Consider the following 22,647-nt stretch of genomic DNA (forward strand, 5'->3'; position numbering starts at 1 on the left):
CCACTAAAGGCCTTGCAAAAAATTACATAAAATAAATTCAAGATATATGACATCTCTAACTAGTACTTCAACTTCCCTTTAAGACTCCTAGAGTGAAATTGCTTAGGGAACTGGAAGACATGTAATGTGATATGTTATTCTCTAAGGCAAGTTTTGCATATTTTAGGCTGAAATTTTGCCCCCTAAATAATTGCACGCTCTAGTTGCTTTTGATCTTTTAAGTAAGATTCATGAAAAAGGGAGAAAAAAAGGGCATTAAACTATTCCACTTCCTTAACATCCTCTGCACTTACTTGTCATAGAGTACTGGTCCAAATTTCCTTTTGTTTTTCTCTTCTTACCTGTAAAATTTATTTTACTTTTGATAAGTTTTGCTAGTTGTATCTAGTCCATTTTATCTTTGGTAACTGTTTACACCTCCTCTACACCTTCCCATGAATGGATTATTGTGCTGGGTTCTCAACCAGCTGTACTATTTTAGATATCGCTCTTACAACTGAGGTCTGTTAAAAGGTTGTGAATTAGCTGACTTCTGTTGAATTTCCTTGCTTTCCTCTAAAATGCCATAGTTGCACTTGGTTTCTTACTAGCATTTCTTGAATGAATTGAAGCTGTCCCTAATGTGTTTTTCCTTTACATTTGCCTCTTATTAGATCTTCCCTACCCATTCTCTGAGTTTGTTGACATCTGCCTTCTTGAAATCCGGTGCTGTCCATCACTTGGATCAGATGGCAGAAGATGACACTATGTTCCCTGCAGTGCTAATTTCTTGTAAAATGTCCTATGTGGCAGCAGACTTTGAGTTGTATGTTACACTGCCCTCTACCTACGTGCAAAGCTGCAGTGCCGCTGAGGAAGATTGTGACAATTACGGTGTGTATTAGGCCTTAAGATTTAGGCTGCTATTCAGAATTTATTAGACAGAATGGGAAGAAAAATATAACTCCAGAGACACTTTCTGTAAGCTATTAGTAACTTCTCTTGTAATGAATCTCAGTCAATGTGGACAGAGGATCTGAGCTAATGAAGTGTTTAGAACACAATTTCCTTGTGATAATAAATACTCCAGACTAAGGTATGCAAGGATGCTTGCCTTAACTAGTTTAATAAAAGCTTAGACCGTTAAGCAGTGATTTCATGTTGCAATGGATAGACAGTGAAACTTACATGTAATGGGGGAGAGAAGGAAAAAAGGCAATAAACTTCACCTTAAGCAGAAATGGCTGATCAAACCATACTGGACCTCTGCCTTGTAAGAACAGTGACAGAAGCGCTTATACCTAATGGAAAAGCAGTAAGACTTCAGGTGCTACTAAAACCCTCCAATATTTAATGTTGGTTGAGACCACTGTAGATACATCAGGACCCCTCTCACAGGTCAACTAGAGATGAAGAAGTCAGACCAATCTTGATTCTTCTATTAGAAAGCCTTCCTATTACACAATTATTTTTACTGACAAAATTACAATGAGAATTCCTTTACTATCACTTCAAGTTGATTTGGATTCCATAAATAATGAAAATTAATTACCAGTAATCAGTCCCATCTGTAGTCAACTTTTATTATGGCTATAAACCAATAAAAATGCAGGCATCATCAGTCAATGTGGAAAGTAGAGCAGCAAGCCGTGCCTATAGTCAGAGTAGTGGTGATGCTTTAGGGAAATGCAGGCTGTTGAATCACTGTTCCATGCTGCAGGGAACTGATGTGCAGTGTCCAGACGCTATCTAGCGGCTCTGTCGATTATGACATTGGCCCTGAATTACTCTTCTTTCTCCTGTGAATTGCAGGATTAAAAAATACTTTAGACAAAACTGGAATTTGTGAGTCTGTAACCATTCCCTAATGAATCTAAGACATTTTGAGGTCATAAGAGATTAATGAAGAAACCCAAAAAGGTCATAAAGCTTGTGTGAATGTCCAGGAAAAACTCTTGAAGAGGGCTTCTAGGGAGTCAGTCCTGTCATTAACAGAAGTCTGACAAGCACTAGTCAAGCTGTTAACATCTTTCTCTTTTCTGTACAGACTTTGTACTAGATTACTAAAAAACCCAGTCAGTTTAGGAGTACTTCAATAACAAGTTTATGTATCTTCTTTAGTTGCTAGATTCTGCAATATTTTGTGAAGTAAAAGGAGATAATCCAAACATTTTAAACTGAGCACACAGTAGACATTAATGCAAGGCTAGATGTGTTCTCTCCAATGGGGAATGCTAATCTTTATCCCTTGAGATCATGGACTAGGAAGATGCGAAGATCACACATAACAGCATTCTCCTGATCTTCTGTTTCTGCCAGGGATATGATTGATCTTCAGCAAAACAGACAGCCCTTCTGTTTTGTTATTTAGCTGTGAAATGGAGATTGAACTGTTCTATGGAAGTTAGAACTACTTTATAGATGAGTACTACTGTTGTAAAGGCCCTATTTTCTACATTTAATATATATGAAACAGAAAATATTGCATTTATATACGGTCTGTGCCAGCACATTTAGGGGTATTATCTGAGGTACAAGTAGCACACAAGTGAGTTATATTTGGAAAAAAAAAAAAAAAAAAAATCTGATTTAGTATCACAGCAGTTTTGCACTTTTCTACTTAATAACTGAGAAAGCTCCCTAGACAGCTCTTAAAACACTTATCTTTAATTGTACTTAATTACATATGTGTATTTGTTTTAGGAGGCTCAGTAAAGACATGATGATGCAGGTTTCAGCTTGGGTAACTTTTCTTGAACTGTTCTTTACAGGAAAGTAGAAATTTTATTTTGTTCTTTACACATATCAAAGGTGCCGATTTTGTTTTCGCTTTTCAGTAAATATTTTTTCTATTTATATTTCTGAACCCTTAAAACAAATTTAAAATAGCTGGCAAATAATGTTCATATTACCAGCATTTATGATATCAAATATGAAGCTTCTGTGGTGTAGGTTTTAGCCACAGACAATAATAGCAGTTAATAAATATGCACATGGATACAACAGAAGCATATAAATGGGCTTACAGGTGGTTGCATCTGATGAGAAAACTGTGCATAAGAGTCATGCCCTTTCATCTCAACTAAACCCAAAACTCAGAGCCCTAAGTATTGTGCTAATTTTGGCTGGCAAAGAGTTGATTTTCTTCACAGTGGCTAGTATGGAGCTGTGTTTTGGATTTGTGCGGAAAATAGAGTTGGTAACACAGAGATTTTCCATTACTGCTGAGCAGAGCTTACACAGAGTCTTTTTTTCTGCCTCTCATCCCACCACACCAGTGAGAGGTGCAGAAGTAGCTGAGAAAGGACAGAGCCAAGACAGCTGAGCCCAAATGACCAAAGGGATGATCCTGAGCATATGGTGTCATGCTCAGCATATAAAGCTAAGGGGGACAAAGGAAGAGAAGGTGGGTCTATTTGGAGTGATGACATTTGTCTTCCCAAGCAATCATTATATGTGATGGAGCTTTGCTCTCCTGACAATCACCTGCCCATGGGAAGGGGGGAAGGAATTCCCTATTTTGCTTTGCTTGCACTCAGAGCTTTTGCTTTAGCTGTTAAACTATCTTCATTCCAACCAACAAAGTTTCTCACTTTTGCCCTTCTGATTCTCTCTGCCATCTGACCAGGGGGAGTGAGTGGCTCTGTGGTCCCTTGCTGCTAGCTGGGGTTAAAGCACAAGAGCAATAAGCATATAAGAATTGACAGGGCTACAGGCAACCTGCTTTAAGTGCTCAAGCTGAGCAGCTTAACCTCTTCTGCTTTCTTAGCCACTAGCATTTCCTACACTTTTTTCCAATCCAACATTCACTCCAGATCGTTCAGAGCCTCAAAAGAGATTAAAAAAAAAACAAAAAAAAACCCAAAAAAAACCCCTGTAACTGAAAGAATTTTCTTTTAAGATGACTGTAAGAGAGATGAGCTTAAAACCACATCAGCAAATGAGGTACATTTCTTACTAGCACTTCCAGCCTTGTGTATCCTATCAGTATGCACAAATCCCAGCTGAATTTTATTGCTTGTAGAACCAGCACAAAGCTGGCCACAAAGGTTTCAAAATAAATAATTAGTACAAGAAAAAAAATCCAACACTCAGGCTTCATTGCACAAACATTTAAAAAGAGGAAATAATTTCTTTTACAAATGTGTTTCTCTTGTATAAGAATAATTTTGTATAGAAAATAGCTCTTTATATATTTTATAGAAATAAGCTAATATTTAGATTCTTTATTAATGAATAATCATTAAATGCAATTTAAGATTTCAGTTATGTTTCAGTCACCAAACATCAATAACACAGCAACGCATCACCACTCTAATACTCTTAAACTGTTTGACTTAACAAATATTGAGTCAAGACAGTGAAAACATTCCTAGAGCCATGATAATTTGAAAACACTCAAGTAGCTTGAAACTGTAAAATTATGAAATACTTCCTGAAAGTAATAACATAATTTAAGTGTCAAGGAATATGAACTTAAAACTTAACAAGGCAGCATTACTTGCTCACTCCTTCTGGCTAATACTGTAAAACCCAAAATTAACAAAAGCTTTAATATTAAACTGGTTTACTGTTAATGTGACCTTCAAAACAGTCCTAAAGGATATGATGCTATCTAGAAGGACCTTGGACAAGCTTGAGAAGGGGCCCACAGGAATCTCATAAGGTTTAACAAGAACAAGTGCAAGTTGCTGCACCTGGATGGAGCAACCCTGGTATCAACAGAGGCTGGGGGGATGATCAAGAGCAGCCCTGGGGACAAGGACTTGGGGGTGTTGCTGGGTGAAAGGCTGGACGTGAGCTGGGAATGTGCACTCACAGCCCAGAGAGACAAACGTGTCCTGGGCTGCATTCAAAGCAGCAGGGGCAGCAGGGCCAGGGAGGGGATTCTGCCCCTCTGCTCTGCTGAGACCCCATCTGGAACCCTGCATCCAGCTCTGGGGGCCCAGCAGAGGAGACATGGACGTGTTGAACAGAGTCCAGAGGAGGTCACCAAGATGATCAGAAGGATGGAGCACCTCTCCTGTGAGAAAAGGCTGAGAGAATTGGAATTGTTCAGCCTGGAAAAGAAAAGGCTTTGTAGTGACTTAATTACAGCCATCCAGTAACTAAAGGGAGCCTAGAAAAAAGATGCAGTGGGACTCTTTACCAGAGTATGTAGTGACAGAGGCTAGGTTTAGATTAGATGTTAGGAAGAAATTCTTTACTGTGTGGGTGGAAAGGCACTGGAACAGGCTGCACAGAGAAGTTGTAGATGCCCTAACCCTGGAGAGGGAACACCTGAGCAATGTGGTCTAGTGGAAACATGTCCCTGACCATGGCAGGGGTGATGGAACTGGAGGTAAAGTCCTTTCCAGCCAAGGCCATTCTATGATTCAAAACGAGATAGCAGAAGCTATTCTAGCAAGTGCTATACAGCATTAACACAAGGTGTAATAAAAATATTTCAATTTTCTTAAAAAAACATGGAAGGTAGATGAAAAAACCCCAGTAAATTAAGATATAAAAAGTAAATTTGTAGAGGACAAAAAATTGAAAGACATATGCATATATATTTATATGTAATTGTATGCTAGGAAGTACATATATTTAAAAATACTCAATATATTCAAAGCTTAAGTTCATATGGTGTCACACGGAACTCAAACATAACCCACACTCAAATACTTTCCCTCTGAAACTGCTGTTTCAAGCACCTGTACTTATCTACAGATTTTCTTGTAAATTAGAGAGAAGCTAAAGGCATTTCCCCTTGGAATACAACTATATGCAGTAATCATTTCTTGCTTTCTAGGTATAATTTTAAATAGAAGATGTAAACAAATAAGAACTATAAAACTCAATGACTGAAAATATGAAATTTATATGTTAATGACTCTATTTAGTACTCATACAGAGCTACTTAGGAGTTTGCCAGCTGCACCCTGTGTGAGTACTCTTGACACATCCATTCTTCATTATTCAAATGTGTATTATGTTTAGTCAAATATGGCTCTCACTCCAAGTTAGCAAAACTCTTGACACATACAACTTTCAAACAAATTTAGGTGGAACTGGTACACCTCTCCTTCTCACAGCACAGAGGTTGATACAAGACAGTAATGAATCATATTATACTGGTTCACATTTTTATGTGGTTAGAAGGAGAAACAAACCCTTATTCCAGTGATTTTGCAAATTCTGCATAGTCAATGAATCCATCATTGTTCTTGTCATCATCCCTCAAGACATCATCTATTAGACTAATCAGCTCTTCTTCCTTCATTACTTGGGTATGCTCACCACCTTCCTACAAAAACAAAACCACAGTGAACAGTTTAACAGTCTTTCTCATCTAGTGGCACATGTGATGGATTACTGACAACTCGTTTTTCACTAAGCTGTTCATGTTTGGTGCCTAATTTAGCACTAAGTTTTATGTAACCATTTATAACAATGTAAGCAAATTTCATTGGATGGAAGCTTTGAAGTCAAAGTTCTTTGGACTTCAGAACAAGAATTCTGCAGTTAACATTCTTGGTCAGAAGTTCCAAAAGCTGAACACCACAATGTATAATGATGGACAATCATCTAATAAATGTATTCTTAATTAGGATCTTGATGTAGTATAGACACTCTAGTTTCTATACACTACAGAAACACTTTACAGTAACACAGAAGTGAAAAAATTCAGCACTGTAGCTTAAAGTCAGTAAAATTCTTAGTAATACCCCCTATGGGAACACAGAGAGGTGACTTTGCACAAGAAACAGCTAGTCATTATTCTGTTCTTGGCTCAGTATTTTTTACCACAGGTTATTAGCAGGAAGTTACGCTATTCTGAATTGTAACTTCCAGAAGGTCAATATGAGGTAATGTGTTTCCATTATGTTCTTAATGACTGGAAAGAGAAATTGAGTTTAGGAAGACACAGACCACAGCAAGTTCTTCTAAGACAAATTTTGTGCAAGAGGTTTTTTTATAGTTTGTGTATACACAGCAGCTGAAAACAGTGTTGTATCACATGATATTTCTACAAATTCTCATATCCCATTTTGGATGATTTCCCTTTCTCCCCATCCCTACCTGCCAAAGTAAGCCCTCTGTAAAATGATTTTCACTCTGGAGCCCTTCCTGATTCTAGAGTTTAAACTAAAATGGAAACTTCCTAAAAATTGCAATGTGACATGGAAAGCTGTAATAAAGTACATTCATACATTCAACCAAAACTATCAGGAGAAAAATAGTCTCATTTTCAGGCAAAACTGTAGCTGCACTGAAGATGTGTTGCAATTGTTCTGCTGCTTTTAGAGTCAGAATTGTTTCCAAACACATACGCCCTTACAAAACTTACACCAACCTCTTTGTGGACATGTGAGATAGCAGTAGCAAGTTCTAACCCATCTAGCAAATTATTGCCATCATAATCATGCATTTTGAAGTAATGGAGCTGCAACTCTTGTGGAGACATCTCAGATTCTGGTTTCTCGATAACACCTTCCAGGTGTTCCAGGATGTGTCTAAGAAAAACAAAACCCACAACATTTCCATCAGTTAATATTTAATGCTCTGTTTACATCAAATTTAGTCTTTGATCAAATACTGTACGTCTAAAAGCACCCTGGACAACTAAAAGCTACAGTTTGATATCAAGATAAAGAGGGCACAAGAACTGTTTGTTAGAGGGTCTGTAGAAGCCTCTAATACCTTAGATAACTATTTCTATTTCTTCTGGCCTACTTAACAGGCTATCAAAACAACTGAAGCAGAGCCCAAAATCGCTTTTTGGCTGTCTTCCAAAGCACAGGAACTGGAGGAAGATCTTTCCCAGTCAACCATGAAGTGTTCTAGGGAGTTTTATTTGCTGCTAGAACTGTTCCGCATTTATGAAGAAGCAAATAAGAAAATAAACTCTACCTGTTAGGAATATGAATTTGTCTAAAAGTAGGCTGATATGGGTAAGCAGGATTTCTGTAAGAAATTTTTTATAGCATAAGTAGGTCTAAAGGCTCCAGAAAGACCTTTCTAGGTCTCATATCTCTACAAATTTATTAAGCAAGCATGTCTCATATCTGGCTTTAGCTAATCATACAGCATTCTGAGAAAACAGGGGGCCCTAGGCTTAAGTCCAACTCACATAAAACTTTAGAGATAAGAAAATAATTAAGAAGTAAAGTTTACACTTTTAGAACATGGAACACATACTCTTTATCTTGTACCAAATTCTTATCAAGGCGAATATTTGGATGTTGACTCTCTCCTACATGTTCCTCGGCTAGGGCAGAGATGAAGAATGCAGCCATAGCCAAGCAGAACAGCAAATGTGTTCTACACATCCTTTGGACCTTTGTGATCTCCTACAAAAAGGAAAACATACATCCCAAAAATACAGATGAAAAATGTGATCTACTTTCAGTGGAATTAGACAGTGCTAAACAACTCCATTAAGTTTCAGAATAGAAGAACTTGTTGCATTGGAAACTCTTGGCAAGCAGAGAACCAGAGAGCTTCAATTAGGAGCTTTTATGAGGGTCCCTATTTTACTGAATTGTGCAGTAATTTTCAGATTTTTTTTTCTGATAGCTAATGCGCACACCTTAGCCATGCTTGGGTTTTCATATACCTTCCAGAAAAACAGGCAACCATGCCCTCTTCCTCAGGCAGACCTGCCCCACAGCTATGGGAGCAAAGGTCGCTTACGGCATCGAAGCGGTTCATCTAATTAGCAGCTCTATTAAGACTGAATTCCCTAAGGGACGCACAGCCGGTAAGACGTCATGCAGCCAAGCATGTGCGCACTTCATGGGCAGGAGACAGGGCACAGAGCTTCAGAGGGGCCGAGCGCGGCCAAGGCGCGGGCTGGCGGCTTCCGCTCCTGTTTTTCTCCCGGCCCCAGGTGAAGCTACCCCCGGTTCCACCGGCACAGCGCTGGCCACCCTCCAGGCTCCCACCCCCGGCTGGATCCCCGAGAAAGCGCCCCCGCAGCGGAATGGGGCTGGGCCCGCCGTCCCCCGCCCAGGCCCCAGTACCCCCGCTCCAGCACCGGATGTTGGGGCGAGCGGAGAGGCCCCGCCGCCGCCAGACTACGTACCCTCGGGCGGGTCTCCGCCGTGCCGCGGGCTCCGGGCTGGCCGCGAGCAGGACACCATTCCCGGGACACCATCCCTGGATCACCCCTGGCCGGCGCTGCCCCGCCCGCTCCGCCGCCCATTGGCCTCTCCACTCGGCCCCGCCCTGCCCCGCCTCGCGGGTGACGTCACCGCTCCCGGGGCTCCGCGTGGAGCCCTCGCGGCGGCGCAGGTGCGGCGAGGCCGCGCCCATCGCGGGGCGGGGCCTGGGCGCGCGCGCCCAGGTGTGCACACGGGGCTGCGGGCCCCGCTGGGTGATAAGCCGTCCGTGAGCCAGCAGTGTGTCCTGTGGCCAAGGAGGGCAGTGGTGTCCTGGGCTGCATTAGGAAGAGCACTGCCAGCAGGTCGAGGGAGGTGATCCTGCCCCTCTACTCAGCCCTGGTGAGGCACTTCTGGAGTGCTGTGTCCAGTTCTGGGCTCCTCAGTACAAGAGAGACGTGGAGCTCCTGAGTGGGTCCAGTGGTGGGTAACAAAGATGATTAAGGGACTGGAACATCTTTCTTACCAGGAAAGGCTGGAGGAATTCAGCCTGTTCAGCCTCGAGAAGAGACAACTGAGAGGGGAGCTCATCAATGTATACAAATATATATATATATACACCTATATATGTAGTGTACACAAGGAGGGGGGTCCCAAGAGGATGGAGCCAGGGGCTACTCAGTGGTGCTGAGCAAAAGGACAAGAAACAATAGGCAGAAACTGATGCACAAAAAATTCCAACATGACCAAGAACAACTTTGCTGCGTGGGTGACCGAGCACAGGAGCAGATTGTCCAGAGACATTGTAGAGTGTCCATCAGTGAAGATATTCAGAAACTGCCTGGACACAATCCTGTGCAATCCCCTGTGCTTGAGCAGGGGAGGTTGGACCAGATGACCCACTTGCAACCTGGCCCATTCTGGGTGCTGTGGGGTCTCAACAACCCGGCCTTTGATGCAGAGAGTGCCTTCCCAGAGGATGCATTGGAGGGATCCCACTGGTGACACCCTGGGCAGAACCTAGAAGGACTGCCATGGCAGAGCTGGTGGCACTGAGGGTCAGCACGTGTCCTGCTCCTAGGGCAGTCCCCAGCTGCCCCTGCTCTGGATGCTTTCCCTCTAGCCCCATCCACGAAGGACTGCCATGGTTCCTGCCCTGCTGCTAGAGTGGGAACTGCTGTATCCTCTCCCCATTGCCCACTGCTGACCGTGCTCTCTGCTTCCACTTGTTATAAATGCCAATCACTTGGTTTTTAAAATTTTAAAAGTTTAATAATAAAAAAATAGTTATAAAAATAGTAATACAATTAGAGTAATGAAAATTTAGAGTTAGGACAATTACAAGACAATAAAAAGCAAAGAATTACGGACGTCCGGATGCTCTTGGGCACTTAAGCTCGATAAGCATGCCTTGTGAACAAAGGAATAACCTTTAAAAGCAATAGCCTGTTGCATATTCATACATGTCATACATGATGCATAAATTCCTTGCAAATTAAGAACTTTTCTGGTTTTTGTCAACTTCTTCCCCTTAATCCTGGTGGTTCCATAAAGACGGAGAGAAGGTGGAAGAATGTTTGTCTTTTCCGATAAGGAGGCAGTAATTCTTTATGGGCCCCCATCATTGTCATCTCTGTGTGAAGAGTTTCTTCATTATCTCACCTCTTGCTTGAGCTAGTAAAAAAAACCCCACATACATAGGTTCTATTTTAACTACTGTAATAAACGCCAATCACTTGGTTTTTAAAATTTATAAAGGTTTAATAAAAATAAAATGGAAAAAAACTTATTACAAGTATAGTAATAAAGATTAAACAATTAGAGTTAGGACAATTAAAGAGACAATAACAGCAAAAAGTTACAGCCCGGGCTGGGTACCTCTTTCTGGACAAAAGTGAGCCAGGAGAAGGACCCCGATAAAAGAGAATTCCCTCCTTAAGAGGGGTAACCTGTTGCATACACAAATCACTTCATGAATATGCATATTTTTTATTTAAAACAAGAAATTCGACGGTACTTGTTGAGGAATTCCTGTTAATCCCAGGCACCTTGAAGTCTAAGTCGAGTTTGGAGAAGTTCGGTTTTTTTGTTGATAAGGAAAGCCATAAATTCCTCTCCTCTGGAAGATTTAGGGGTTTCTGTAATTGTTATCTCTGTGTGAAGAATTTCTTGATTATCTTCTCCTTCTCTTGAGCAAAAAGAATACCACACACACATATTTTCTATTTTAACTACTAAAGCTTAATTTCAATTACAAAACTACATTTACTATATTATTAAAATGTTACTACAGCATAACTTTCCAACCTAGCATAATACATATAGTAAATATCTGCGTAGAGCGATATAATATGCATTTTTCACAATACAAAACTACATTTACCATACTATTAAAATGTTAATACAGCACTTCTAATCAATATAACATAATACATATAGCATTCAATTTAATATTTGCGAAAAGCCAATCATAAAATATGCATTTTTCACACACTCACATCGCGGGACTCGCTGTTTCTGTACTCGACACCTACACAGCCACAGCTTTGGCCTCCCGAGGTCACAGCCCTCGAGCAAACCTCGGCCCCGGGCAGCTGAGGGGGGAGGCTCTTGGCCCGTTCCGCACGCATCGCCCGGGAGTCTCGTGCCGAAGGTGCTGCTGGGGCGGGGGGGGGGGGCGGTGACCGTAGGGATCAACCGGCAGAAAGCCCTGGGCTTCGGGTGACTTCTGAGGGCGGCGGTGGGGAACAGCACTCTCGACCAGTCTCGCCCAGGAACGGAACGAGGGGCTATACCCGCGGTGCCGGGACAGCGGCCGCTGGTACAGGACGTGGTTCCGTGCCCGGGCGCCAGGAGAGAGGCGTCAGGGAGTGGCGGCTATGGCGGAAGTGCCGTCCCCGACCGCAGCCCTCGGGCAGGACGTCCCGGCCACTCCCGCCCCACAGCACCTGGCGGATCCGCAGCCCCGGCAGCCGAGCTCGGGAGGCGCCGCCGGGGACTCCCCGCGGGCCGGGGTGGGGCGGATCTCTCCCGGCGCTAAGATGGCGGCCAAGGGCTCGCACTCGCACGTGAAGCTGGAGGCGGAGATCGAGAGATGCCGGGCGGAGGGGCACTGGGGGCGGCTCCACCGCCTCGCACAGCAGCTGCTGCCGCCGCGGCCTCCGCGCAAGGCGAAGGCGGCGAGGGGCGCGCCGGATGCGGGTAAGCTGCGGCGGCGGCGGCGGCGGCGGCGGGGGGAGGGCAGGGCAGGGCGGCCGGCTGCTCGCTCCCTGCCGCCGCCCGGTCTCGGCAGCGGCGCATCGGTGGGCAGGCGTGGGCGGGAGCTGCGGCCGCCCCGGCTTGAGGGGCGTCATTTGCTGTCCCGTGCCTGCGTCCCGGCTCCGCAGCGGGAGGGAAGGAGGGATGCCTGGGAGAGGCGGCGTGAACTCAGGAAGCGGCGCTCGGGAAGATCACGCTGCGCTTCCTCTTCGTGTCAGCGCTGCCGAGCCCGCCAGACAGCGAGGGGCGGCTGCCGAGCGCTCGGGATGCCGCCCCCGCCGCGGTCAGCGCCGGGGTGCAGGTGGCGGCTGCCCGGCTCCGAGCCCACCCTGGGTGCAGCCGGCCCGTTTGGGCTGCGGCCGGGCCGCCCCCGTTTGGAAAGGTCTCTTCAGCTTCTCGTGTCACGCTGGTTCCCTCTTGCCCTCTGCCCAGCGCTGTTCTTGGGTGGTTGCCCTTGTGTTACCTCTATTTCCGAGGGGCACTGCTTTACTTAACAGCTTTTACACGTAAAGCAGGTTTCGTGAATAGCAAGTATATTAGTATTTTTTTGTATTTTTTTTTCCTGTTACAACACACTGATTTGCTTTTTTTTTTTTTTTAATGAAACCTTTTGTAACGGGTGAGGCAGCATAACTCAGTCCGAGGTCAGCGAGTAAGTTGTGAACAGGACCTGATCCTACCCGCGCTAGTGGTACAAAGGGTTCTGCACTGAAGTCAGAAGAGCTACTTCTGGGAATAAACTCCCTTGTTTAGGAGAGTGTGTCCAGAATACGACCCTAGCGTTGAAGCTTTCTGGGGTGCCTTAACACAATGGGAACCATGATGGGGGAGATGTTGGTAGTTTAATACATGTTTATTTTTTGAGGCTTTCCTAGTATTTACGTGATGCAGATTGAACCCTGTGCTGAGAATCATACGGCCAACCTTTGAACTTCAGTCAGGTTTCAGCTGTGTTTTCCTAGGTGCTGAGATCACCATGAACTTTGGGGGCATTGGTTGAAGAGTTCACAATAGTTTCTTCCCCTGTAATTAAGAGGTATAACAACAGTATGATTGCTGTAAAAACATGATTTGTTAATTTGCTGCCATGTCATCATAACTTGCTAGTTATGAAAGAGTAATATTTTGTTACTGCTACAGAGCTTCTTTCAGCAGGTTTTGTGCTTCTAGAAATGTGTTTGGATGGGATTTTTTTAACAGTAGTATTTGCTTTGTGAGGTTGTGTATATTTATTTCTTAATTGTCTATGATCTTACCTAATTCCTTAAGTTTGGTTAAGAGATTAATGACTACCTGAAGGCTCTTTACTGTGTAGAAATGATGGCATGCAAGTTTGGTGGGAATATATTTGAGCACTTACACTTCCCATTATATGTACCTGTACTTTGTTTAGTTGCAGACCTGCAAATGAGCAGGAAGAGCTATGGTTATAATTTCATATGTAGCTGAACACTTAGGCCACAACAACAAAAAAGTCTAAACCACCACACAGTTACTATATGCTGTATAGGTAGAAAGTGGGCATAAGGTGACTCCTGGACTGAAAATATAGAAATAGGTACACTACTGTGTTTCACTCATTCTCAAATTTCAGACTTTGAAACATGGAATATATACAAAGTGTAGGGCTGGGCTCTTTGGTATTCAAAGATTTCCTTACCTGGCTTAAACCACTAGTCTGCTGATGGAGGTACTGTTGTTATGAATGAACTGCAGAAATGGGCCTGTCATGTAAGAACTCTGAGTACTCTGGCAGATGAAACTTTTTTTTCAGCATGATTGCCACATTGCATGATGGTTCATGCTGTATCCATTGCTGCTACCTGTGTTTGAGTCTCTTCTGTGGAACTGTGAACAGGCATGGATTTTAATGTAGAGTTTTACATGGCATGTTAATTATGGCAGAGGATCAGTTCTTGTGTGTCTTTAGTAAAGGATGTGTAGAATCTGTATAATTTATCTTTTTTTTTTTTTCTGTATACTTTCAGGAAAATTCTTAAAGTTTTTGATGCAGTTACTTCTCTGTAGTCTAAAGCATTCATATCATGCTAGTACCTTTGTAAATAAAAAACATCCACTGAAATGTTTGCAAAGTTTGTTCTTATACTTTTGAAAGTGAGTGTTCTTATACTTTTGAAAGTGAGTTTTGTGATGAAAATTCTTAACTGTTATATTAGTGACAATGTAAGAAGGAATGGTGCTGCCAAAATTAAAGGATTAAGGAGGGAAAATCTTCAAGTTGCAACGAAGTGATGTTTCATTTTTCCATACAATACATACTGTTTCCACTAGATAAAAGTTAATTGGACTTTTTTTTAATCTATGAGTTTTTCCTCATCCCCTGATTTGAGTTTGTTGTCTCTTTCAGAGGTGTGTTGTTTTGCTTTTGTAATTCTGTTTCTCATCAGTATTGCAGTAAGCAATGTTCCTTGTTGGTTGGGGTGTGCTTTCAGAGGACCATGGGAGTTTGCTGCTTGCAGAGGCTCTGCTGGAGGAATGTTTAAAGGAAAATTTTGCCAAACTGAAGGATTCCATTCCACTGTCAGAGAAGAGTGAGCCCAAACTGAGCGAAGCTAAACAGTATCTGACCAATATCTTAAACAGAGGGAAACTAAGAGTAAGTGGGCTCTATCATCATAACTCCTGCCAACTGGATACTTCTTTAGTATGATTATTAGTCTGTTACAAGGTGTGGGCATTGCCTGTTTGTGTCCATGGATATACAGTGCTGTATTGTAGGTGATAGTAAGAGACTGATAATTCCTCTAGGCAGGATTTTATGTTGCGAGACTTGCTTTTTCATATGCAAAGAAATTATGTGCTATTATGTGCTACAAGGGTATATCCCATTTCTTTTTTTTTTTTTTTTTAATTGGAAAGAAGCAGGATGAATACTTAGAATTGCTCTCGGGTGGTGGGGTGCGTTCAGGCCAGCACAGCAGAATGGCCTCCTGCTGCTCCAGATCTGATGGAATTTTGCACAAGTGGTAGCTTCTGACTGGAGAAAAATGTGCCACAAGCTGCTGTCAGGAACTTAGGGTTGTGTTGGGAGGACTACAGCCTTGCACTGCCTTCGGTGTCTATTAGAGAAGTAATGCCTTTATTTTGTTTTGTGATCTGGGTGTGTGGCTGGTAGCTGCTGGTAGCTGCTTGTCGACACAGTTGCAGAGCTTCAGGAGGGCTTTAATACTCTGCTTTGATGGCTGCTGCTGCATTGGTGTCCTTTGACACACAGTTGCATAACTGCATTTAGATGTAAATGAATTACAGCAGCCTGTTGTAGATTTCTATTACTTTTGGTCCTGAAATTGCCAAGCTAGTTTAGTTAGTTTGGAAATGTATATTATATTTTCACCATGTCAATTTCCAGTGAGCAAGGTCAGCCTATTTAGAGCATAAAATAGAGGGAGTAAGGAAGGGGAGGATCTGTCCAGCCCTCTTTCTTAATAGTTTAGTCCCTTTCTTTATAGTTTAACAGTGAGAATTATTGAAATCTTCCAATTCCCTGTGTTTAGTTTGGCTGCATGAATTGGCATTACTGTTTCTTAGCTAGTGGTGACTTAACTACTGATGCAGTATTGACCCTCTGTTGATTGCATGTATTACAAAAATGGGTATGAAGGCTTAGGAACCTTTTCATGCTTTCCAGAGGGTCTGAAGTGATGTGTTTTACTGAGGTTCTGTTACATATGTTTTCAATCCTTAAATGAAACAAATCTAAGAAATAGTAGGTGTGCCTTCTGTTTTTTCACTGTTGTATGAAAATTCTAAACAACTAAAGAAAATTTGAGACTTTTCTCTTTAATTAAATATACAGAGGAGAGGGGGGCACTTGTCTAAAAAGTGATGTTTACTGTCTAGTTTATATGCAAGGGTTTTTCTTTGTGTGTGTAGGTAATTCTGACAGAGCCAGCTTTTTATGCACTCTTTGTGGCTGGTGAATCGATAGAGCAGGTCAGCTGAGACCAAAGAGTTGGCTTACAAACTGTATTTCAAAACTGAGCTCCAAAGTGGTTGCCTGACCTTCATGGGCTGCTGCTCTCATGAGCTTAGCCTTTGCAGTTGTGAGAAGAAAGCATTCTGAACCTGCCTAATTGGCTGTGGAGTACTTCATTCTTCCTGTCTGGTATTTCGCCCTATAAACACTTTTTCTCTCTCTGCTCCATTTCAGCCGAAGTATATGACAGAAGCTATGCTGATCCTAGGAAAGCTTCATTATGTGGAGGGATGCTACAGAGATGCCATCAGCATGTATGCAAAAGCAGGAATTGATGACCTTTCAACCAAAGATGAACCTTTGTATGTGCTGCGCTTGATAACTGAAGCCTTTGTTATTAAAGGTAAAGGACCATGTATGTATATTTGAAATATGCTGGGTTTAGGTTGAAGCTATTTCTCCAAATGGTTTGTTTGGAGCAGGTTTAGGGCAAAGATGTATGCTGTAGAAGATCCTACATGGTATGGTCTGTGTAGTTTCAAACTTAAAGGCATTATGGAGTCTTAGTCCATGGTTTTTAAACTTGGCTGGCTTGTAAAGAAAAGCTTGAAATTGGAAATCTTGTGGTCACTCTTGGCGGTAAGTTAGTGACGTGCTTGAGCTTGTGTGTCTATTTGGGGAAAATCTAAATCAAGCCCTTGGCTGAATTGGGTCCTATGCTTTGGGTTAGCAAGAGTTCATCTACTTGTACATTTCAGTGATTTCTGTGAATTAAACAACAACGTCTCCAAGTTTTAAATTTTGGACTAATAGAATATGTGCTTTCAAAGCAGGTAGTATATTTTTGTAATGCATGTCACACAGTATCAGACCTTATGTACAAACAGGAATCTCTCCTCCCTCTTGTGACTCTATAGACATTGCACTATTTGAGAGATTCTAATTAAAACTACCTCTGTGGGTAGTGAAATTGCATTTCCTTTTTGAGTGGGGAAAAGGAAGACCCTTGTCAATTTTTTACTTGGGGGGAGAAAAAGATCGGTAATCTTCTCCTTCATTTGCTTTTGGTTCCTTTATAAATGTTGCTCGAGTACTGCTACCTATCTACTGCTTTCTACTCTTTTCAGCATGTCCACCAGCTAATTAGGTGAATGAGAGCACTGATGATCAGATACCTTCAACTGGTATGTAAAAGAGTGAAACCAAATCCACCCAAAATAGTGTTTGACTGGGCTGCTAGTATTACTGATAATAATTTGATTCATTCTGCTTTTTTTGAAACCCTGTTTGTGCTGCTTGGCTTGCTTTGATTTTTGTTTCCTGTGGTACTGATCAAATCTACTTCATTAATGAGCTTTTGTGGAGCAGGACTAATTTACTTGTGCCTCACACTGACACTTGCATGGCACAGAGGAGCGGGTAGTTGCCAGTGCATTCTCAGCAGTGTATTTGAGAGCAACTCCTGCTGCACTCCAGAGTCTGAAGGATGTGCACTGTCCTTTTTGGGAACCAGATATGACCCTTGGTGAGGTGTGAGTGTAATGATAATGTATGTGTGGAAACTGATGGAATAACCCTGTTTTTATAAGATCCCTTGTATTGTGTTGATTACCTAACTTACATATGAAGATGTTGGAGGCGTTTGCGTCAGCGTCAGGCAAAGCTTTTGGTTTCTTTCCCTGCGTGGTTTAACATGGAATTGCAGAGAAACCTCTGTGCTGTTACGATTCCACAGTCTTTATCCTCCATGATGATTATTTTCATATTAGCTAAGATATCAAGAGTGTAGTAAACCACTCAGTATTCTATCAAAGTTGCTGGCAGAAAAAAGTCCAGCAGAGTGAAGCTTGTCCAGTTGAGTTTGGAGAGGGCACTCACTGCTAGAATCACTGTTCCTCATGACATATTCCCTCAGCCACTCTTATGTTAGCACTTTGTGCAGGTAGCTATGGCAATAGTAGTGTAGATTTTAATTTTCATTTTAAAACGTGTGTCCAGGCTGCTTCTGCAGGACAAGTTACAATATGGAGTTGTTGAATTTAAAATTCATTGATACTTTTTGCCATAGATTTTTCTTATTCCTCTGTTTAATTTGGTATCTCTCCAGAAATTATGTTCATTCATATTACATTACTGCCTTTGGTTGAAGTGTTGGTTGTTTATGCAGTATGAAGCCTTCTTTAAAGATGCTCTTTAATGTTGCTCGTAGTAAAATTTTTGCAGGGGCCATTTAGGCAAATATCCAGAAAAGCCTCAGTCCTGTCTATTTCAAGGCAGAAGTTACGTTCCCCGCTTAATTTTTTGTTCACATTTTCAGAAATAGGAGAAAGCCATTGGTTTAATAGAATATCCCTGTTCATCCAGTGTTAGTTAAAAGCAGCAGAACTTTCTATCACCTCATAGTGTGAAATTGGAACTGCCTCAGTTTTGTGTGGGTAATACTGCTGAGTTATGCCTGTATGCAGAATGGCAGCATAGGTTCTCAAGCACTCAAGATTAGGCTGGAAAGGTAATGGAACAGTCAGCTAAAAGGCATATTTTTTTAGGTTGGCACCTATCCTTTTAATGTTGGAAATTAAAAAAAACATAACAAGAAACAGGTGAGATGCAGTGGGAGGAGTTGCGCAAATAAAACCAGTTGTAGAAATCCAGCAAAAACAAGTTTCCTTCCTTAGAGCACCTTTTAACCTCTGCAACACTGAAGGTGGATGTTGAACTCAATCTCTGGAGGTCCACAGCATGTAGTAGGTTCATATCATCGTAAGAGGCAGTATGCGTTTGTACCCTTATGTTTGGATTGAAGAAGTTGAGCAGGGAAAAAATTTCTTGCTTGCCTTCTCACTAAACTTCCACACAAGATGAGCATCAAGAAGTAAACTTTGAAGTTCTTTTATTAGTATGAGGTCTTGTGCAACTGACAAGTCACAGGAGAAATGGCAGAGAGCAAGATTCTTCAGTGTCTCATCTGAATGCTGCTTCCTGTTCTGTTTCTAAATCCCTGCATTGTGAGGAGACAAGTGTTGTGGGTGCTGTGAGTGGAGCTCTGACTATTGTTTGATTTTTCATTATGACTAAATTTAACCTCTATGGTTAGTTAATACGTGGTTGGTTTGTACTTGTCTCCTTCCTCCCCATCCTCCATGAAGTCAATCCCTCCTTAAAATTTTACTTCTGCTCAGTTCATATTACTGCTGGTAATCTCTGATGCAAGCAGCTGTGTTGCATAAAACAGTATTGAGTAAGCAAACTTTGCTTCTAATTCAGTTGGGACACACTGTGGCTTTGTTACCTGGTAGTGTCCATTTGAAACAGCAAGCAAAAAAGACTTCAGAACAAAATGTGTAGCTGTTAGAGCCCGCTGGTTTCCCTCTGTTTGTGCTTGCTGCAGAAACTCAGCAGATAGCGCTCTTTGAAGGGAGTAAATCTTCCTGGTAGTAGGTTAGGCTTCTACCTAACCCTTACAAAGCTCTGGGTAGCTCTAGCCAGAGCTTCAGCATACCTGAGCTCCAAGAAAGAGGCTTCTATGATGTGGCAATGTTTGCTGTGCTGCTGAGAGTAGGACGAGAGCTGCTATAACTGAGGCAGGCTGTTGCCAGCCTGGGTGATGGAGAGTCAGGTAGGACTCGTGTTGTGTGGATCCTGTCTTTGTAATGACTGAGAGGGGCTTTAGCTTGTGGTCAGGGATGTGTCAGAGCTGCTGCAAGGTGAGTCAGCCATGTGCTGATGGGCTCTCTGTGTCTGTCAGGCCAGGCACTGGACTTCCTCTACCTGGTGTGGGTTGGCCTGGAGATAGCTATCTATAGCTGTCTATATTTGTACAGCAATGCCATAGGATTGCACATAGTATCTAGTTTCTAAATGGATTTCTAGGGAGTTAAAGCTTTAAAAGTCCCACTGCCTGTTTTTCCCCTTTTCTCCCAGTCCATCCTATAATTTTTGTATTTTAGTAATTTTTGTGTTATTATTGGCCATTTGGCAGCTCAGGGTGGGTTTAATTTGTGCAGCTTCAGGCTGAACTCTCTGTAGAGTCAGAAGTTGGCTGTTCTGGGGTGATTCCTCACTTCTTCAAATGGCATCTGACACAGTTTATGTGAGTGGTGGTGTACAATACAGTCTCTTCTCTGGTGACTGTGAAAGACTGCAGACTAAGATGAAGTTTATCTTTTGTAATTTTCTTTCTAAGTGGTTTTGTTCTTTAGATGTTGAGGTGTTTTTAACTTCAGAAAAGACATCCATTTTGTCAAAAGGCTGCAATGTGAGCTTGGTCTTTTTAGATCTTCGGAAAGATGTGGAAGAGAACACGGTGATAATGTGCCTGTAAGAAGCCTTGGTCATCGTCTGTTTTATTGTAACAAATCCAACCACAAGTCATATCTACAAGGAAATGAGACTGTGTTAGTGCAGTGGTTCAGAGCTATCTATATTTTGTTCTTGGACACATTTTAGTAATTTAAAGATGCTTAAGATCTGTGGTGTGACACTTTTGAAAAACCAAAGATAAAATCTTGAGACAAACATTGCTGGATTGAGCCACTGATCTTTGGAGCTGTCCTAAGACCTGTGAGTGATATTTCTGAAAGCAAAACCTTGATACTACCACATGGGGGTTTGTCCTGAGTTCAATAATGATAAACTGACTGGAACCTGCTTCCAGTGTCCTGTGTTCAGCACATCTTGTTTGGATTATTTTGTGTTTGTTCAGTCCTAGAACAAATTGCTGAGGTTACGTGTGTTCTTGTTTCTCTTCTGGTTTTATCTTTTAAAAATTCAGTGATAGTGAGATCTGTATATTTTGAATTATATTGTTCTGCTTTCTGCCCATGCGAAATGATTGTCTTGGGTTTCTAATACTGGAAGTGGTAGTTTGGAGATTCTGGTGGTGTTCTAAAAGGAGAATGGTGATACCACACAGAGATAAACAGAAAACCTGATGTTTTACTCAGCAGATTTGAAAACTATTTGCTTGGTTTTAATCATGGTTTTAAATTGACCAAGTGAAGCCTCAAAATTTGAATAAACTGTTTTAAACTTCTTAGTGATTCTTCTCTTAATTAGTTTCTTATTTTGTTGGCTTGTACTACTGTTAAAAACAGTAGGTTTGCATACAGCAAATGCAGTCTTGGTATTAAGTTAATTCTATCTAATCAGAGGATGTATCATGCACTTGTTTATATACTTAATTGGAGTCTTTAATTTTGACATTTGCTTATGTGTCATCCATTTTTCTAATATGGTTTTCTCCATGATGAATAATTTCCTAGGTGAGATTTGTATTCAGTTGCTTTTGTTTGAAAATTAGAATAAAATGTAGAGCTTTATTGCAAAGCTATGTTCTGGTAAATCTACTTTTCCCTCCACTCTAAAGAATTTGATTAAGAATTTTCAGTTTAATAAATTAATTTATTTAACTCAGTGTTTCTGATAAGCTGATAAATTTCTTGTCATGTGTACATCTTTTAAAACTCATAGATTAAAATGGGAAAAATAAGCTTTCCTGTTTGTTTTAATTTCATTCATTGTTGGTTCATTGAACTAAATAATAGAGAGAATAGAAAGGGAGAAAGGTAAGATTTGTGGGTTTGGTTTGGGGTTTTTTTGTCGTTGTTATTTTTGGGGATTTTTTTGTCCTCTTTGCAAGAGAACACCTCTATTTTAAAGACTATTCCAGTGCTTCATCAAACTCTTATTTCAGATCCTAAGCTACTAACTTTTCTAATTCAGTTCTTTACTAAATGCTGCCAATACCATGGTGCAAGGCTATATTCCACTCAAGTAACAATGGGTTATGGTGTCTTACTGTCTTAAGCAGCCTTATTTTAATTAGAGTTTTGTGTTAGAGTCTCTGGAATGAGATTTTTGTCCACTTAGTTTTTGGTAAGTGGGATCATAGTATCGTAAATCAAACTGTGGAGTGTTCTGGAATACACTGTGTGGAATGGTCTTGAGTACTAGTAGTTTGAACAATTTCAAATACAGATCACTTGAGTTTAGAAACATCATAAAGTTTTGTAGGGTCATAATTTATTTCATAAGCTTATTTTGAAAGTGAGTTTACACTTCTAACTTCTTTTTGTCAGAAGTATTTTTAATTCAGGTCATGTTTTATGACTCTCTTGATGGACTGTACATGCAGTTTCTGAGTCTGTCCCTCGTTTCAGAGGGCATAGCACTTTTCAGGATGTCTTCTTGTTTTTGCAGACAGTGCATGGAATACTGTTCTACTTCTTGTATGCCAAAAACCCCCTCCCAGTGGTTATATATACTCTTGTGCTTGAGATTTTTACTACAGAATAATTTTAAAGAGTTTTTGAAGTTCCTTAAGAAAAATCTGCTGCAATACCTAAAAAGAGATGGGGTGTGTGTGTATATCTTACTATGTAAGAACAT

The 22,647-nt window shown here is 41.5% G+C and overlaps 2 protein-coding genes across 7 annotated transcripts in view; one reads left to right on the forward strand and one right to left on the reverse strand.

Annotated features, from left to right (window-relative positions):
* Positions 1-1,544: 1,544 nt before the first annotated feature.
* Positions 1,545-12,124, reverse strand: MCFD2 (multiple coagulation factor deficiency 2, ER cargo receptor complex subunit). 3 transcript variants are annotated; one of them, XM_068185522.1, is made up of 5 exons: positions 9,050-9,190; positions 8,164-8,315; positions 7,319-7,478; positions 6,135-6,268; positions 1,545-1,778 (listed from the first exon to the last, which is right to left on the reverse strand). In XM_068185522.1, the coding sequence occupies exons 1-4, from the start codon at positions 9,167-9,169 to the stop codon at positions 6,137-6,139; spliced, it is 564 nt and encodes a 187-aa protein (XP_068041623.1). In that variant the 5' UTR covers positions 9,170-9,190; the 3' UTR covers positions 1,545-1,778; positions 6,135-6,136. The 3 variants fall into 3 exon arrangements, with proteins under 3 accessions (XP_068041623.1, XP_068041624.1, XP_068041622.1); XM_068185523.1 differs by lacking the exons at positions 1,545-1,778; positions 9,050-9,190 and adding an exon at positions 12,014-12,124 and having other exon boundaries at positions 4,077-6,268; XM_068185521.1 differs by lacking the exon at positions 1,545-1,778 and having other exon boundaries at positions 4,077-6,268.
* The window catches only part of TTC7A (tetratricopeptide repeat domain 7A), a 205,865-nt gene continuing 194,949 nt past the window's right edge, over positions 11,732-22,647 (forward strand). For 2 of the 4 annotated variants that reach the window (XM_068185513.1, XM_068185512.1), the window contains exons 1-3: positions 12,026-12,266; positions 14,777-14,940; positions 16,495-16,663. In XM_068185513.1, the coding sequence (XP_068041614.1) occupies positions 12,107-12,266; positions 14,777-14,940; positions 16,495-16,663 (493 nt within the window). In that variant the 5' untranslated portion in view covers positions 12,026-12,106. Of the gene's footprint in view, positions 11,787-12,025; positions 12,267-14,776; positions 14,941-16,494; positions 16,664-17,385; positions 17,445-22,647 lie in introns of those variants that run through there. The other 2 variants (XM_068185514.1, XM_068185515.1) reach the window with 2 other exon arrangements.

The sequence above is a fragment of the Anomalospiza imberbis genome, chromosome 3, assembly GCF_031753505.1.
Source record: "Anomalospiza imberbis isolate Cuckoo-Finch-1a 21T00152 chromosome 3, ASM3175350v1, whole genome shotgun sequence".
NCBI lineage: Eukaryota > Metazoa > Chordata > Aves > Passeriformes > Viduidae > Anomalospiza > Anomalospiza imberbis.

Bases quoted from the DNA above. Each gene is read 5' to 3' on its own strand.
- MCFD2 (XM_068185522.1), bottom strand. From the start codon at position 9,169: ATGGGCGGCGGAGCGGGCGGGGCAGCGCCGGCCAGGGGTGATCCAGGG. The intron at 8,316-9,049 runs GTACGTAGTCTG...TCCTTTTTGTAG, and splicing joins CGGCGGAGACCCGCCCGAGG to GAGATCACAAAGGTCCAAAG. The intron at 7,479-8,163 runs GTATGTGTTCCA...TGTTTTTCTTAG, and splicing joins AATTTGGTACAAGATAAAGA to ACACATCCTGGAACACCTGG.